Source organism: Tasmannia lanceolata, unplaced genomic scaffold (assembly GCF_043159265.1).
Source record: "Tasmannia lanceolata isolate RefF3 unplaced genomic scaffold, GAP_Taslan_0.1 ptg000007l, whole genome shotgun sequence".
NCBI lineage: Eukaryota > Viridiplantae > Streptophyta > Magnoliopsida > Canellales > Winteraceae > Tasmannia > Tasmannia lanceolata.
In genome coordinates, this window is record NW_027518684.1 from 18786081 (window position 1) to 18803120 (window position 17040).

Genomic DNA, 17040 nt, shown 5'->3' on the forward strand with positions numbered 1-17040 from the left:
CAGGATAATTCAAAAGACAAAGACCTGTCCGGCTGTCCGGACAGGATAATTCAAAAGACAAAGACCTGTCCGGCTGTCCGGACAGGATATGGCGCGTTCGCTAGACGACAAAAGCGCTAGACGACAAAAGACCTGTCCGGCTGTCCGGACAGGATATGGCGCGTTCGCTAGACGACAAAAGCGCTAGACGACAAAAGACCTGTCCGGCTGTCCGGACAGGATAATTCAAAAGACAAAGACCTGTCCGGCTGTCCGGACAGGATAATTCAAAAGACAAAGACCTGTCCGGCCGTCCGGACAGGATAATTCAGGAGACAAAAGACCTGTCCGGCTGTCCGGACAGGATATGGCGCGCTCGCTAGGCGACAAAAGGTTTCACCAGCAAAGACCTGCCCGGCTGGCCGTTCACAGCCTTAGCCGAACAGGACCACATGACTTCCTGAACCAAGGACGTCCAGGACCCCTGGCCGCCCAGGCCTCTGGTCAAAAATTCAGCCGTGCTGGATAGTCGAATGCCTTCTGCCCGGCCGTACTCCTTCAGGCCAAACGCCAAGGCCAGGCCAGGGCGCCAGGAGTCTCCTGTCCAGCCACTATTTCTCCTAGCTGAGTCTGAGCCCGGCCTCAGCTGCCTGGAGGTCTTAAGGCTGGCCCGACGCTGTCTTTACCTTCTCTTTGCTTCTTCTAGCCACTTTCATGGCTTGAAGAACCAGGGGGCAACTGATAGGGTCCGGACTCAGCACTGAGGGAATCCGGACTCAGCAATCCGGACTCAGCACTGAGGGGTCCGAACTCAGCATCCAATTAGCTTCTGGCACGTGGCCCTCACAAGGACCGTTGGAAGGCCAACACCTGTCTCCACTAGGTGTGACACCTGGACCAATCAGGGACCTCCACCTGCCCTCCTTAGGTATGAAACCTGGTCCATACAGAGGCCACCACCTGGCTCAAAACTACCACCTGTCCTAGACAGGTGGCTCAGAATCACTATAAATAGCCTTCACTTGTGCTAAGGTGAGGGTCCTGAAAACCTGAGAACCAAAACTCTAAGCTTTTGCTCTGACATTGCTCTACACTCCTGCTCATACTGACTTGAGTGTCGAAGCGCCCGTCCGGAGTATCACTCCGGGTTGGTCCTCTGACCCTTTTCTTTCTTGTCTGTACTCTGTGCAGCGCAGGACTCAACCAGCCATTCAGCCGTGGCTCGTTAGCCCGGACCACCCAGCCCTACCATAACCTGTTACCGATTTTAGGCCTAACACTTCCCAACAATTTTAACGAAAGAAATGGTATTTCCACCCACCTTTGGTTGTCTTTTTTTTTTTTCTAAAAGTAGCTGCATTAATTTTCACCCATCTTGTTTGTCTTTTCGTGAAAATAATTCATTTCCCTTTGAACAAAAGCGAGTGATGGGATGGTGGGTGGCAGGTAGTGTTGGTGGTGGTCAAGGCCTCAAGGGTAATTGGGTTGAGTGAGGGCGGGTTTGGTTGAGTCACGTGCATTAACTATTGCCTTTTTTGTATGAAACTCCTAAGGTCTAAAATGATCCCATGTGGCAAGATGCATGCCTCTCCTGTGAAACAACCAATTAGCCTGGTGTTATTTAAGGGAAATGATTTGACCACAAACATGTTTTGATACATGACGCTCATGTTTCTTGTCTTTTATATTTAAAGAGCTGTAAAAGGGTTTTTATGGTCCCCAAAAGCACTTTCGTAGTTACGTGACAATTAAATGCTAAAAGACAAGATACATGAGCGTCATGTATCATAAGTTCATAACATAGTTGTGCTGAAATCACTTCCCTTATTTAATTATGGGAAATGATAAATGCACCCTTTTTCATTACTTGGGACACCCAGCTACAGTGCAGCAAAGGTGCTGATGTACTTCACATTTGAAGGAATGAAGTGACATGATTCCCACATACAATGCAACTTGGTGTCCCAGGTGATGAAAAAGAGCACATTTATCATTTCCCTTTAATTATTTATACTTCAACACTCCCCTCACGTGTTGCCCCTTTTTGGTTGACATTAGATGTTGATTTTTAATATTAAACAGTTGTTGGGTTTTGGACCCACGACCTGCCATGAGGCAATATAGCTTTGATACCGTGTGAAGCGACCAATTAGTCTAAAAGCTTTCCCATCTCTATCCAGGAGGTGCAGCTGGGGTTGGGTTGGATCGGGTTGAGGCCAACCCTAACCCAACCCGAGAAAGCATTCCCTCAACCATAACCCAATCCAACCCGAGCCTCGGGTTGAGGATGGTCAGCCCTAACCCAACCCGCCTCTAATTCTATCAACCCTAACCCAACCTAACTAACCCAAAATCGGGTCGGGTTGGTTCGGGTTCACCTTGGGCCTAGAAAAATATAATAGCCCAAAGAAAATCAAGATAAAACTAGACGGAGGTTGGGTTCGCGTCGGAACGGGTTGCCAAGGCCTCAATCCTAATCCAATCCGAAATTAAATAAAGCTGGCTTTTTCCAATCCTAACCCAACCCAACCCGAGGAAATGCCAACCCAACCCAAGCCAAAGTCGGGTTGAACCTGACCCAAGTTGCACCCCTATCTCTATCCTCCCGATGAAGCTCAATTGACCCAATATAACAGCACAATTTTATTAATAGAGTTCAAAAGTGTTGTTTGGTTGTTAGAAGTTAGATCTAGTATAGTGTAGGAAAAGTGAGAGATGATGCATTTGGTTACATATAATAGAGTAGTAGAATGGGATGTTTTCTCGGAGTTCTTGAACAATTAAGGACAAATAAATAAAACCACTGACATTTAATTTTGGCCACTAAAGTTGGACTATTACATTTTGATAATTGCACTAAGTCATCTTGTCTTTTATTATTTAAACATTTGTCAAATGTCAAAGGTTATTACAGTTCCCAAAAAACTCTTAGAAGCCCATTAAAAAAGAAAGAAAAAATTGCCAACGTGGGATACCAAAATACGAGAATTGCCAACGGGAGGCACTGTTTTGAAAATACGGTAGTGCAATTATCAGTAGTCTTAATTATTTATGTGGAATGTCAAAATTCATGGGGCTAATTTTCTTTTCAAACTTTGTAATGCAATAATTATTCAAAGATAGTACATGATATTGATTAAAAATATCCTATCAACCACTATTTAAAAACTTTCCCAGCCTGCTAAGTTGGCTCTGTTTTACCTTGGCGAGTTTTTGTCTCTATCCGAATTTCACTCAACAAAGTCAATTTAGTGCGTGTTTGGCGTACCGTTTAAAACACCGTTTTGGGGCCAAACGGCCGTTTGGGAGTGTTTGGGTGCGCAGCCACCGTTTGAAACGGCGTTTGAAACACCGTTTGAACCCTCAAAACGGCGTTTTGCAAACAGGGGGGGGTCCGTTTGCAAAACGCCTTTTTGAACGGAGTTTTTGGGCTGTGGGTTTTTACTTATTTGCCCTCACCAAAACCCATTTTCCTAGAATCACGAAAGAAAATAAAAGACGTGAAATCTCGATACTATTTTTAGCTTCTATGCATAATTAGGTTTTCCTCTCACAAACTTACCTTTCTCTCATCTCCTAGCCTCTTCTCTCCGTCTGTGCAAAGCAAATCATCACCAAAAGGTATGCACCTCTCTCTCTCTCTCTCTCTCTCTCTCTCTCTCTCTCTCTCTCCGTCTCTGTTTTTTTATTCTATGAATATGGAGATGGGTCTCTCTCTCTCTCTCCCCCCAGTCTCTGTTTTATTTTTAGCATGGCGAATGCTCTGTTTTATTTTTCCCACCATTTGACCGGTCTCTCTCTCTCTCTCTCTCTCTCTCTCTCTCTCTCTCTCTCTCTCTCTCTCTCTCTCTCTCGTCTCTGTTTTAAGCTATGGCCATATGGACGGTTTGGATCATCATATAGTTTGGTCCGTACAGTATTTTTTGACAAATAAGGGGCGAAAAGGGCTTACACCGTATAAAATCTCTCTTTTCTTTCTTTGTTGATTATTATTCACCTATTGTACTACTGAAGTCTTTTGCTTTATTGACTTGACTTACAATAAAATAGTAAACAAATATCTGAATGAATCTTGGGAAAAGTACAAAAGATCTAAAAAAGAACTTGTGAATCATTGCAACCAAAAAATATGAATCATTACTTCCGAGATACAGAATTGTATTTATTTATTTTTTGGTACCTTGTCATACTTGTGTTTTAGACATTTTAGTAGAGATTTTATGTTATCCATATTTGTATGTGTGGTGAGCATTCGATGTGACCCCTCTCCCATGTGCTTCTAGGGTATATGCTTCTAAAATTGTATATTTTTATTTGGTAGGTGAGTTGGCGTTTGGTCTCACTCCTACCAGATTATTAATTAATAGAAAATATAAAGAGAAATGATATCCACCTTCTATGCTTTGATAATAACACTCGCAGTTTGTTAAACCTTTTGTAATTGTTTTTTTTTATAGTTTTTTAAGAATTGTAATATCTTCTAAGAGGTAATAAGGGTGTTTGTTTAGGATTTTTTATAGGAGTTTTCTTGTTTTTAAGGAAAATTCCAAAGCACGTTGATGTTGGAATTTATTATCCATGAAATTTTTTCTCATAATTAATTTTTGCCTAGATCCAAATGGACACAGGAGAATTTATATTGTTCTCTGGCCAATTTCGGCCCTATGTTAAATTGAGTCTAGCTAGAGTGAAGTCTTACAATTACCAACAAGCTATCAACTACCAATCATATAAGTGTTTAATAAGGAGTGACATTATCAAAATAACTACAATATTATCTTCTTTTATTAAATGTAAGCACCCCAAATGACAATGAGACCCACTGCATTTCAAAAATTTTGTTGTTTTCTAAGATAAGAAATATGGAGAAATAATATGATGAAGGGCCATAGAAACACATACTCAACATCCCATCCTCGATATTTGATCCAATAGCAGCAGGTCACTTTTTGAGGAGCTGTTGTTGGATCAAGTATCACCTTTACGTCGTGTTTCTACGCCCGTCATCATATAATTTCTTAAGAAACATGATATGTATATTGAGGAATGGTTAATTACATACAACCTACGGCTGTGTATGCTATTACATAGTGGACCTAAGATCAAGTAACATCAAAGGAGAATTAGAATTTTATGATGTTACCATTGCATAATTTACCATTGCATGAGTTTCTCTTTAGTTCTAATTTTGTGAGGACCCCTTGTAGAGTTTTCTAGAAAATTTCTTGCTTATGCTTTGAATTTTTTAGATGGAAAGTGATTAAGCAAAAAAATCTTCCCAGACTACAAAAGGGAAGGCAAATGGAAATTCGATTTAATGACCCAGATACAACTAATTGTAGCATCAATGTTACTGCACAACTACATAAGAAAGCATGCAAGTCGTGATGAGGAGTTCGATAAAGCTGACCATGATGATACATATATGCTTATTGTTGATGTTGGTTTGGGTTATGATCATGCTATGGATCAGAATGACACATTTGACTATGCACATGATGATGCTTTCATGGGTTCGGTTCGGGACCGCATTCGTGATGAATTATGTGCTATTTAAATTACTCATTGTGCCACTTTTTAAATTTATTTTTTGTGAACAATAATATAACTATTTATGGCAATGATGTTTAATTTTAATTGTGTTTGAATGAGATCCTAATGACCTTTGAATATTAGGCCTAATGAGAGAGTAGTTGAGTTACATTGAGGCCAACCAAACAATGCCCTTTTTGGTCATTTTACCACTAAAACTCCATTTTGGGGCATTTGCAACCAAACACACAATACCTCTGTTTGCCGTTTTGATCTGGCCAACCAAACATGAAAACTCCGTTAACCAAAATGCCGTTTTGCAAAACGGTTCAAACGGTACGCCAAACACACCCTTAAAGTGTTTTGACTCATCCGAGTTACTGAAAAACTTACTGCTTCAATTAATTAACTCACATAAGTAAACTGCCTTTTATTTTATTCGAGTCCTCTGAGTTAAGAGTTTTCAAAGATTAGTATAAATTATACCTCATCCTAACAATATATAAATGAGGAATGCTAAACTCCGGGGCGCCCTTTGCAGAAATCAGATGAAAGGACACACCCATTGATTGGTTGCACGTCACAGAAGTGCAATTAATGTTGTTTGAATTTTACATAGGGCAGTGATAAATTGACCCTAATATCTTAGGGCAGTGATAAATCGACCTCCTAATATCTTAAGGAACAATTACCAATGGGTGAGACAAAAATGACATAATTATCAACCGGACCCATGCTTCTCTGAAATTATCAATGAGGGACAAAAGAGCTCTTGTTAGTAAAGGCCAGACGAAAATGCCTTTGGCATTTACAACATGTTTTCACCTTGTTTTTCCATTCTTTCCTCTTCTTTTACTTCTCCATTTTCACCTTTTTGATTTTTTACCTTACTAGCATCTTCCTCCTCGTCCAACCACCATTGTTGCTGGCAAGTCTTGAAAACTTGAAAGTTGAGTTCTTACTATCTATCTCTCTGTATCTCGAAAACTTGAAAGTTGAGTTTTTTTACCCAACTAGTCATCTTCCTCTGTTTCTGATTTATCTTCTTTAGGATTTAAGCGGTTTGTATTTTAGGGTGTGTTCTAGAGATAATGCATGGATGGTTTCACTCACTTTTTGGAAGACAAGTGGTTGTATAAGAAAATTTTGATGCCATTAGAAGAGTTGCCATTGGCAGGGAGTTTTGTAGCAGAAGGGGTTTATCAACTCTCTGGAAGGGGGTTAGCAACTCTCAAAAGTAGGGTTACCACTTACCAATTTCCGAATGGGCTTATCAAGTCCCTAAAAATTGGCCGAGGGTACTGGAGTTTTGGAAGGGGGGTTACCAATTTCCGAATGTGCTTATCAAGTCCATGAAAATTAGCCTAGGGTACTCAAGTTTTGGAAGGGGGTTTTCAAGACTCTGAGATTGGGGTTATCTAGTATAAAAATGGGGTTACGAACAGGCTTATCAAGTCCCTGAAAATTGGCCAAGGGTACTGGAGTTTTGGAAGGGGAGTTTCAAGCCTCTGGGATTGGGCTTATCTAGTATAAAAAATGGGGTTACCAATTTCCGAACGAGCTTATCAAGTCCCTGAAAATTGGCCAAAGGTACTGGAGTTTTGGAAGGAGTTTTTAAGTCACTGGGAATGTGGTTATCTAGTATAAAAAATGGGGCTACCAATTTCCGAACGGGCTTATCAAGTCCCTGAAAATTGGCCGAGGGTACTAGAGTTTTGGAAGGGGGTTTTCAAGTCTCTGGGATTGGGGTTATCTAGTATAAAAAACGGGGCTACCAATTTTTGAACAGGCTTATCAAGTCCCTAAAATTTGGCCGAGGGTATTGGAGTGTTGGAAGGGGGTTTTCAAGCCTCAGGAATTGGGGTTATCTAGTATCAAAATGGGGTTCCCAATTTCCGAATGGGCTTATCAAGTCCCTTATGAACACGTTTTTACTTCCTATATTTTTTCACTCGTTCATTTTCACCATTTTTTTTCTTTTTGCCCTACGATTCATCTTCCTCATCCGCCTTTGAAAGGGAGAAGGACAAATGCAAAACCCTAAAAATTGAAAAACAAAACCTAGATACAGAGAGATAGATGGGAATGAACTCACGTTCAAGTTTTCGAGACTTCCAGCGACTATGGTGGCTCAACGCTGAGGAAGATGACTGGTAGGGTAAAAAAACAAAAGTTGAAAATGGAAAGGTAAAAAAAACAAAAGTTGAAAATGGAAAAATAAAAAAAAAAGAGGGAAAAATAAAATGTGTTGCTTGAGAAAATGGCATTTTCGTCCAACTTTTACTGATAAGACCTCTTTTGTCCCACGGTGATAATTTCAGAAAAGCATGGGTCCTGTTGATAATTACGTATTTTTGTCCAACATTGATAATTTTTCCATATCTTAAATCGACCCCCTATGTCTCTTTCTCTCTCCTAAGGGTTAGAGGGAGGAGAGAGAAAGACACCGAGGATTGATTTAAGATATGGCCATATGGGGGTCGATTTATCACTCCCCTTTTACATATTATACTGCCCTTTCATCTGATTTCTGCAAGGGCGCCCTTGAATTTAGCATTACTCTATCTAAATATGTGATTTGCTATGGAATTTCGCAGCTGACTTTTGTATGAGGAAACCGCCACACAGGCTCACTTTTCAGCAGAATTTGTCTTATTCGTTTAATACATCGACGTGGCTGTTCTCTTAATCAAAAGTCGGCCTCAAAATTCCCAGGTAGATCACAAGTCCTAACAAATAATAAACAACAAGGGAGTGCGAAATTCATCTCATAGTCCAAACAAGACAAAAATCCAAAAAACAGACTGCGCATCCAGGGAATCGAACCCTGGTCAGTACCGTGGGAGGGTACTATGATACCACTACACCAGATGCGCTATCTTTTGTGGTAGGCTTCACAGTAAATATATGTCTAATAAACTTAGTATTGGATGTCCAGATGACCGTGCATTTTTCAACTCGGTGGAAGACAAGCTGCTGTGCGCCTGTGCCATGAAAAAATGGGGGCTTTTGGATGATCCAAACCCTTCAATTTGAGAGGTTTTCATTAGGTTCAGTTTGGTTGCATGGTGTAAGTAGATCATGGGTAGGAGACGAGTGTCAAATTTACCTGGAACTTACATTGTAGAATTCTGGTAAATAGTATGTGGTTATCAACCTCATAGAGTAGCGATAGGTAGTGTCATTGCCAATATATTGAGAGAAGAGAGAAGAAGTATCATTCTCAAGAAATCCAAGCAAAAATTCCCATTATTTGTGGTTTTTGGCTCGGCTTTCTTTGAAGGATGTGACAAATCAATTGACGAGGAATAATTAACTAGGAGACATCCCTTGTAGTCCTCAGGAATTTCAATGCAATATTGGCAACCAATTAAATAAGGGAGTTTTGCGGACGTGGCTCCTAAACAGATCATAAAAATCCAAAGGCCGTTTTAAGAACAAAATTAATAAATTAGGACAAGGATGATATCATAAATTTATTGCCATAATTTTGTGATAATTTGCGGTAAAAAAATATGAAGATATCTACATTATTTTTTTCCAAATCTTGGGAAAATATCAAGATTTTGTCATTTTAACAAATTCGTAAGAGAAATGATATCTGCGCCAAGGTGTTTCGATAAACAAGCGCTCCACTTGTTTGTCGTGTAGTATTTAAAGGGATTTCAGTTCTCAAAAAGTTATTTAAACCCTTTAGCTACTACACGACAAACAAGTGGAGCGCATATTTATTAAAACACTTGGCACAGATATCATTTCCCATTCGTAAATGTCAAAGATATTTGCGACTTCTTGCGAGTGAAGCAAAAATATTATAGTGGGTCCACATTATTGGGCAATCCATGCTGATAATTTGTTGGGCCTTAGATAAGTTGTACCCCAAAAATCATCTCCATAGAATAATCCTAAACCTTTGATATGTAGAGGTTTTCTAGTACTGTGCCATCCATTTCAGAAGATCAGTTTGGATCGCCCGATAATGCGGGCCCCAGTATAGTATTTTTTCTGCACTTGCACAACATATAGAAACTCAATGCAAGATTAAAAAAAACTAAAGGTAAATGATATCAGCACTCCAATGTTTTCGTATTTCCGCTCAAGTTTCTTATCTTTAAGTATTTAAAGGGCTGTCAAAAGGTTATTACATTTCCCAAAAAGCTCTCACAAGCCCTTTAAATACAAAAAGACAAGAAACTTGGGCGGAAATATCAAAATATTGGAGTGCTGATATCATTTCCCAAACTAGAAGGACAGGAAAAGAAATCCAAAACTATGGAAAATGGCCGTCATGGGGCGCCCATTGCTGGAAAGAATTCCATCATCTGGATCAGAATCTACACGCTAGCATCTTCATAATGAAAGTTGGAAAATTAACATAAATTAGATTACAAGACATTACAAAACAAAATTGTCGATCTTAGTTTTCGAATCGTTCATCAATTACACTAAAATTTCCAGACACAATTGAAGATTGATTGATGGTATCTTAGATAATAATGAATATAAGAAGATACAAACAAAGAGGAAAGAAGAGAAGACACGGTTACCTACAACCAAGTACTGCTCTTCCTTCATCGGTGATAGTGGTGTTTCTGCATAGCTTTTGCAGATCAATATAGCCTATTATGGTGTCCTCAAACACGGCGTCTTCTAGTAGAGCATCATTGAAGGTGGAGCCTGATAATACAGTGTTCCTAAAAACTGCTCCTTGCAAATTGGCTTTTCCGAAGTTAACACGGTCCAAAACCGCATTCGAAAAGTCTGTGCCTGCGAGTGAATAAAGGTATATTAGTCCACACAAGAGCAATAGACGTAGTAATACTAACTTACTCATGACAACCTTCCGGCCACCCAACAACCTATAATGCTAGTCACTACTCCCACAGGGGCTAGGAAATTAGCCCCACAACCCAATGCAGCGAAGAACAAAAAGAATTTGCGACGAAAGCATGCTAACGGGGTCATGTGTAAGACCCAAGAGGGCCAGTCATGTTAGAAGTTTCTATTTTCAAACTTATTAACCTTTAGTGTGGCCTTGCATTAAGGCAACTTTTTTCTTTTGGAAACTAATCACCTAAGTTTAGGAAAGTTCTTGGGCTCCAGTTTTGAATTAAGAAACTTGCTATTCTTGGGCCCAAGATGCCAAACGAAATTGGCTATGTTGGGAAAGCTTGATGCATTGATGGGAGCTCTCCAGACTTATAAATATGGCCTTTGGTCCCTCTTCTTGTCTCTATTGCTTTCCATCTCTTGATAGAGTGAAATCCCGTCCAAAGGTTTCCCATTGAACCGAATAGAGAGCAGAAGGAAGAGAAGAGCAAAGGGTGTTTCCGGGTTGATCTTGTGCTCAGGAAAGCTAAGACACTCCATTGGACTCATCGGTTTTGGGAAGTGGTAATGACACAAGGTATGCCTAAACCTTTTGTTAGAATTAAAGTTTTTCTTTGATTTGAATGCCCAAGATCCAAAAGGATCGATTTAGGCAATGATATTTTAATGTCGGACTTGAAACAAACAATAGAACCACAACTGGAAAAAGGATAGAATCATATTCACCCCGGCTTTGGGGCGAGTGATGATGGATCTGGGCCTGCTAAAAAGAATCGCTTTTTTATTTTTTTTGACTCAGAGTGGATTGTCTAAGTTGCAACATTTTATGGACGAGAGTTGTTTCCATGTGGAGATTAAAAGTCTTGGCTAAATCCAACGAACTAAGAACATTGTAATGGGAAAAGAATGTCTTTTCTTTTTATGCTTCTTTCTTGGATAGTTTTGAAGGTGGTTCCCATGAATAATGCGCTCTGTTATCAATAATGAAGAGAAAGAAAGTTGTTACAGAGAACTTTGGTTTTCTGCAAAAACCAAAGTTCATAATTTTATTGAAAGATCATTCAATTAATGAAGGCACCAACTTCCATCCCTATGCACTATGACCCAAACCTTGCTCCTACAGCATAAGCCATCAAATTCATGAGCAGTCACAAATATTTGTCTCAGGAAATTCACGGGAAGGATTTATCTCAAGATATCTAAATTGCTTTTTGTTATTTTTGGGTTATATCAGGAAGAAACTGGAAAATAAAAAACATAAAAATATAGAAATATAAAATTTAAGAACATGGAAAACAAATAATATCGTGCATATATCACTTTTTTCCTAAATATTGGAAAGATGCCCTTTTTTTTGCTTATCAAAATATCGCAAAAAATGTCGTGATTTTTTTTAAAATTTTGGAGATATTTGTAACTACGTTCATGAGGGTATCAACACCCATCCTCATGCTCTAATTGCCATGAAATGACTAACTAATAAAACTTAGAAGGAAATGAAATAATTACCCTTGAAGCTTGCTCCAACAGCGTAAGCCTTCGACATAACCACCTCTGACATATCGGCACCATCAAACTTAGCATCAGACATGAGTGCTGCCGCAAGTGATTTCCCTTTCAGGTTCTGCTTCTCATTTGAGTAATCACAAAACCGAAGATCAATCGCCGTATCATACACACCATTTGCTTGACCAATCGTGTTTCCAACAAATGCCCGCTCACACCGTTTTGGTTCTGTTGATAATGGAGGCAGCCTCTGCAAGATGGAGTCAGGAAAATCAAAGATGAACACAGCACATTAAAAGTGAGTACAACCATTTCTTGCACCCTGCACCTGATGTAGAACCGGGAAGAGAAATATACGAAAGAGGGAAGAAGAAGGGAAGAGAAGATTAGGAGAAGGAGAAGGAGAAGGAGAAGAATAGAAGAAGAATACGGGAAGAAGAGAAGAGGATGAATTGGAGGAGAAAGAGCAGAAGAAGAAACCTGTAGAGGGGAGAAGCCAATCAATCTTTATTCATCAAAAGTTTAATAAACCCTAATACATAAGGCCTATATACAGTCAATTGGAATAAGATTCCATGGTAAGTAAATAAAAGTGGCAAATATGCCCTCTTATTGGGTCTACAATCTGCATCAGCACCATCATAGGAAAATTAGGAGACTTGTGTAGTCACTATGAAGTGGCCACTTTCATATGTAAAAGAACCCCACAAAGGCGGAGGAAAAAAAGTGGCTAGCCCATATTACACGGATTCTTCTGAATGGGTGAAGTGCCCTTGTCCGATATGTGTCGAATTCCAATACTTCAGGATTCTTTGTGATACTTCTAGATATCTTTTAACTATTTCTTTTTAAAATATTACTACCACAACTTTACAATTACAGAATGTTTTCAGTTTTATAAATCCTAATTTTAAGTCTTTATATGCAAAATAAAATAGGGAGATGATATTTTCACCCCTTCTGCAGTACGCATTCACCCCCCTTATAACGTGAACAGTGGGCAACTTTAGCGCTTTTTGACGTCAAATCATGTTAAAAGGGGGGCGAATGCGTACTGCAGGGGAGTGAAAATATCAACGCCCAATAAAATATTATATTTACTTAACCTATTTAATTAAAATTTTAATATATTATTTGTTATAACCATATTATATAAACAAATTTAAGAATTAATTAAAATATTTTGGCGAATCCATGAATCTCTTTTTGAGGTTTGCCGAATCCGACACTCATCCATGCTAGATTCTGACATTCTTGCCCGTACTGATGCAACATTGGGCTAGCCACACTCCCATATTAAAATGCAATTGTGGAGATATGTATAGAATTACAAAAGGTGAACCGTCAGGTGGCTACAGATGTTAAACGATTATAGTTACCATAGAAGTGCAAGAGGTGAGCAGTTAGGTGGCTACAGATATTCAATGATTATAGTTACTATTCAAATTTTACATAGCCAAATCACAAATTAATTACAGAACTCAAAGACAGAATTCCCAACCGGATTCGCAGCAACAACAGGTGAGGCAGTGGTCACGGCCCAAACAGCAAGCAAGCTACATGCAACATTTTTCAAATCCTTGAACAAGGAGCTGCTCTCCTGGAACTCTGTCCCGGACTCAATCACTGCACATAAGTACAATAGATTTTCAGGTTTATAAGCCCAATCTTATTTGAGACATTTCTCTTCCTTTAGCTAGACATTACCTTAAGAGTGCTCTACAGAGGTAAATCATGTCTAAGAGTAAGAGTTTTCAAGAGCTTTACAGAACTGTCGAAATCTATGTCAATTTTTTCTTTACTATCAAAGTTCAGTCAATTTTTTCTTTACTGTCAAAGTTCAGAATATGCATATTATCTTAAATTTTTCCAACTCATTAAGTTATCATGAAACAAATGGAAAGGTTTTTATAGTAAGGCGTTGAGAATGAAGCAATTTTCAAGAACTCACTGATTAACTTCAAACTCTGTGTATCGTTAAATAAAAAAACTTCAAACTCTGTCAAACTGGCACGGTTTGGTAGGACTTTCATGTTATGGAAGAAATTGGTAGAATAATTTTCTTATATAATTGAAGTGTTTAATTCAAATCTTTTCAGCACATCAACAAGAGAGTGAGTTGGTCATATATAAGTCTCTTAAGCAAGAGATGTATCAAAAAGGGGGGAAATAAGGATCCTGCAACAGAAAGGACGAGAGGAACTAGCGTAAGACAGGATTAAACAGGACCAATGAATGACAGACAGGGAAACCTGGAATACACCAATTAAACATGAGACAATGGAGATGGGGCAAAGAGGCAGATTCATCACTGTCGATCATGGATATGAAGTGGAGCGAAATTAGATATCAGAAGATGAACATAAGTGCCAAATACAGTTTAGATTGTTTAAAAGGAAAGTGTCTCCCTTCCTAGGTGGGATTTTCTCCAAATATAAGCTGATGGTGCAGTCCCTTTCCTCTTCTCCAGTTGGACAGATTTCTCATAAAGCCTGGGAAAGCAAATGTTTTATCATACAAATTAGAATTGTTTGGAGTTGAATGTTCTCAATTGATGGCGCGGCATTATATAGTTAGTTGTTGGTAGGATTGCTTTCTTCCGTGGTCGGATGCACAATAAGATATTTTAATTGTGATATTGTTTATTGCACGCATGCAGAATATAATATATTGCAAGAGAGAGCAAATTTCTTCGGAAAATGCATGACACATTCACCCTAATTTTGTCATTAAAAACATTTATTATTGTGGTTTTGAACGTCTGACACAATGGAGAAGGCTGTTAAGGACCAGCCTGAAAAGGGTGCCAATTCCTAGTAGCTCTCAATCTCTTTTATGAGATGTTTCTCATCAGGAACATGGAAAATAAATTCAATTATCTTTTAATACAAAATAATATATTCTTCAGACATACGTCAAAAGAATATCATAACAAAAATATTTTTATTGCGCATCAATATTCGAAAGAGTATTTTAAATATCAACAGAATCTACTAAACAACACAATCGCCAATGCATAATAGTTGCATTCCAGAAGATCAACATTGAGTTATACTGGTAAGTCCCTTATATGAGATTTTTTTTCGAATATTTAGAAGCATTTGGAAGTACGCGAAAAATGCAGTTTGAATGCAGTTTTGCAATTTAGGGGTTCATCCAAACAAACTTTATTTTCTCCGAACATAGCTAGAAAACAGAAAATCCATAGCTACCCAGTATTGAAATTAAACATAACTAGAAAACAGAAAATCCATAGCCATCCAATATTGAAATTGTTGAGAAAATCCACCGGGCAAATCCGATCCGGTCGTGCACATGTAAAGATCCGATCCGATCCGATTGTGCACAAGTAAATGGAAAAGTAAAAGTAAAAAAGCAAACCACAAGATGAACACCGAGATTTTACGTGGTTCAGCCAAGATGCCTACATCAACGGATGAGAACACGATCTTCACTATGAGAAAACAAAATTATAAGGATTACAATGGATTAAATCTGAAACCCACAAACCCAACCCTTTCCCTTGCCCTGTCAACCAAGACCGTACACAAAGAATAACCCGAGAAGAAATCTAAGAAAAGCCCAAGAAAAAAACCTGAGAAGAAAACCCCTTCTCTCTCGTTCTCTCCCCTTTTCTCTTTCTGTCTCCTTTTTTCTCTTCCTTCATGTAGCCACCGCTAGAGAAATCGCATTCTCTTTACTTTTATACCTTAGGTTTTTACAAAACCTAAAAACCTTGGTTTCTAATTTTGCTTCCACCAACAACCCACACATGGTAAACAAGGCAACTTTCCCTACAGAAATGAAACATAACCGATGAATTTATGGATGGCATAGCTAGCAACTACCAAAAGCACAAGAACATTACTGCTTTCGAATCCCAGAAGAAGAAACAAAAAAACAAAGTTCAAAATTTCAAACTAATCTACGGTTTCTAGTTCCCATTCTAGGGTATTGTTTTTTTTTTTTGGTAGGTAAGCTAGGGTTTGGCAGGGACCCGTACCGGTATATCAGATAAAGAGAAAGATGTTACATTCATGGGTACAAGACACCATCCCAAACTCGGAACACATGAGAGGGGGATATGAAAAATCTCAGGAGAGACAAAAACAAAACACTAAACCTATGCTCAATGTTCGTAAATAATTCATCTTCAGAGGCATCATTGAACCAGGATGTATCCACTTCTCTCCCTTTAATTTCCCCTTCAACACTTGCTTGGGAGGGTGACTCCGCTCCTATCCTTTCCTTGCCCTTTTTCTATAATTCAATGTGCGATACATTGGGTCCCTCCAGTTCTGGGTCCTCTTCCTCACTGTCCTCTAATATCGAATAGCAATTTTTCAGTTTAATATCTTGAGGGGGGATGTTTTCAGAACCTCTGATTGTGGTGTCTTCTATAAACATTTCACACACATTTGTGACCAGATAATTTATCAACTGCCCAACTAGAGTTACTCAGCATCCAATCAAGGGTTCTAGAAATGAAAAACGCAAAATTACACTGCAACATTCTCATTTTCCTATCAAAAGAGAATTCCAACTAACTAATACTCCCAAATTTCAATTTTTCTAGCTATTACTTACTTTCAAGGGAGGTGCAAATATCAAGTTCCAAGTAAAATTACCGGTTTCCTTTGCTTTTTCTAGTTCGTCAATTCAAAGCTAAAACTTTTCAGAAATGAAAAACAAAAACGTACCGGAGCATTTGAAACGAATCTGCGACCGAAATTTCGGTGTCGGAAATCTCTGGAGTTTCGTTACAGGGGACTGAAGAGAGAGACGGTTTCGAGAGAAAGAAACGGATATGTTAGCCATTCGAGAGAGAGAGAGAGAGAGAGAGAGAGAGCTTTACGAAACCGATTTATTTTGACATATCCGATTCCAATTATACTCTTTTACACCCTTCTTATCTCTCTGTCCATTCGTCTCGCTTCCACGTAGGATGACACGTGGACATGTGTCCTCCTCTGTGGATTGTGGGACCCGCTTGGGTCCACCCCATATTCCAAACGATATCAGCCACTGATTTGACCGGTAAACCGACTAATTCCTGTGGACCACACTTTGATTGGATGATTCTAGCCCCTTTGATTCACAAGCCTCGTCATAGAGAAAATCTAAACCGTTCATTTTTAAAGTCCTTAATCTTATGGATGTGATGTTGTTTGGCATGAGACCAGGATCGTGTGG

General features: G+C 39.0%; 1 protein-coding gene and 1 non-coding gene across 2 annotated transcripts; both read right to left on the reverse strand.

Moving 5' to 3' along the window:
- Window positions 1-8316: 8316 nt before the first annotated feature.
- Window positions 8317-8387, reverse strand: TRNAG-CCC (transfer RNA glycine (anticodon CCC)). Its single transcript has one exon. It is a non-coding gene; the product is annotated as a tRNA-Gly (tRNA).
- A 1447-nt stretch (window positions 8388-9834) lies between these two features.
- Window positions 9835-16721, reverse strand: LOC143882191 (Tetratricopeptide repeat (TPR)-like superfamily protein). Its single transcript, XM_077385651.1, has 4 exons — window positions 16548-16721; window positions 13349-13473; window positions 11851-12097; window positions 9835-10278 (listed from the first exon to the last, which is right to left on the reverse strand). The coding sequence occupies exons 1-4, from the start codon at window positions 16663-16665 to the stop codon at window positions 10055-10057; spliced, it is 714 nt and encodes a 237-aa protein (XP_077241766.1). The 5' UTR covers window positions 16666-16721; the 3' UTR covers window positions 9835-10054.
- Between the last annotated feature and the right edge of the window lie 319 nt (window positions 16722-17040).

Bases quoted from the DNA above. Each gene is read 5' to 3' on its own strand.
- LOC143882191 (XM_077385651.1), bottom strand. From the start codon at position 16,665: ATGGCTAACATATCCGTTTCTTTCTCTCGAAACCGTCTCTCTCTTCAG. The intron at 13,474-16,547 runs GTACGTTTTTGT...ACTTATGTGCAG, and splicing joins GATTCGTTTCAAATGCTCCG to TGATTGAGTCCGGGACAGAG. The intron at 10,279-11,850 runs GTAATTATTTCA...ATTCACTCGCAG, and splicing joins TGTTGGAGCAAGCTTCAAGG to GCACAGACTTTTCGAATGCG.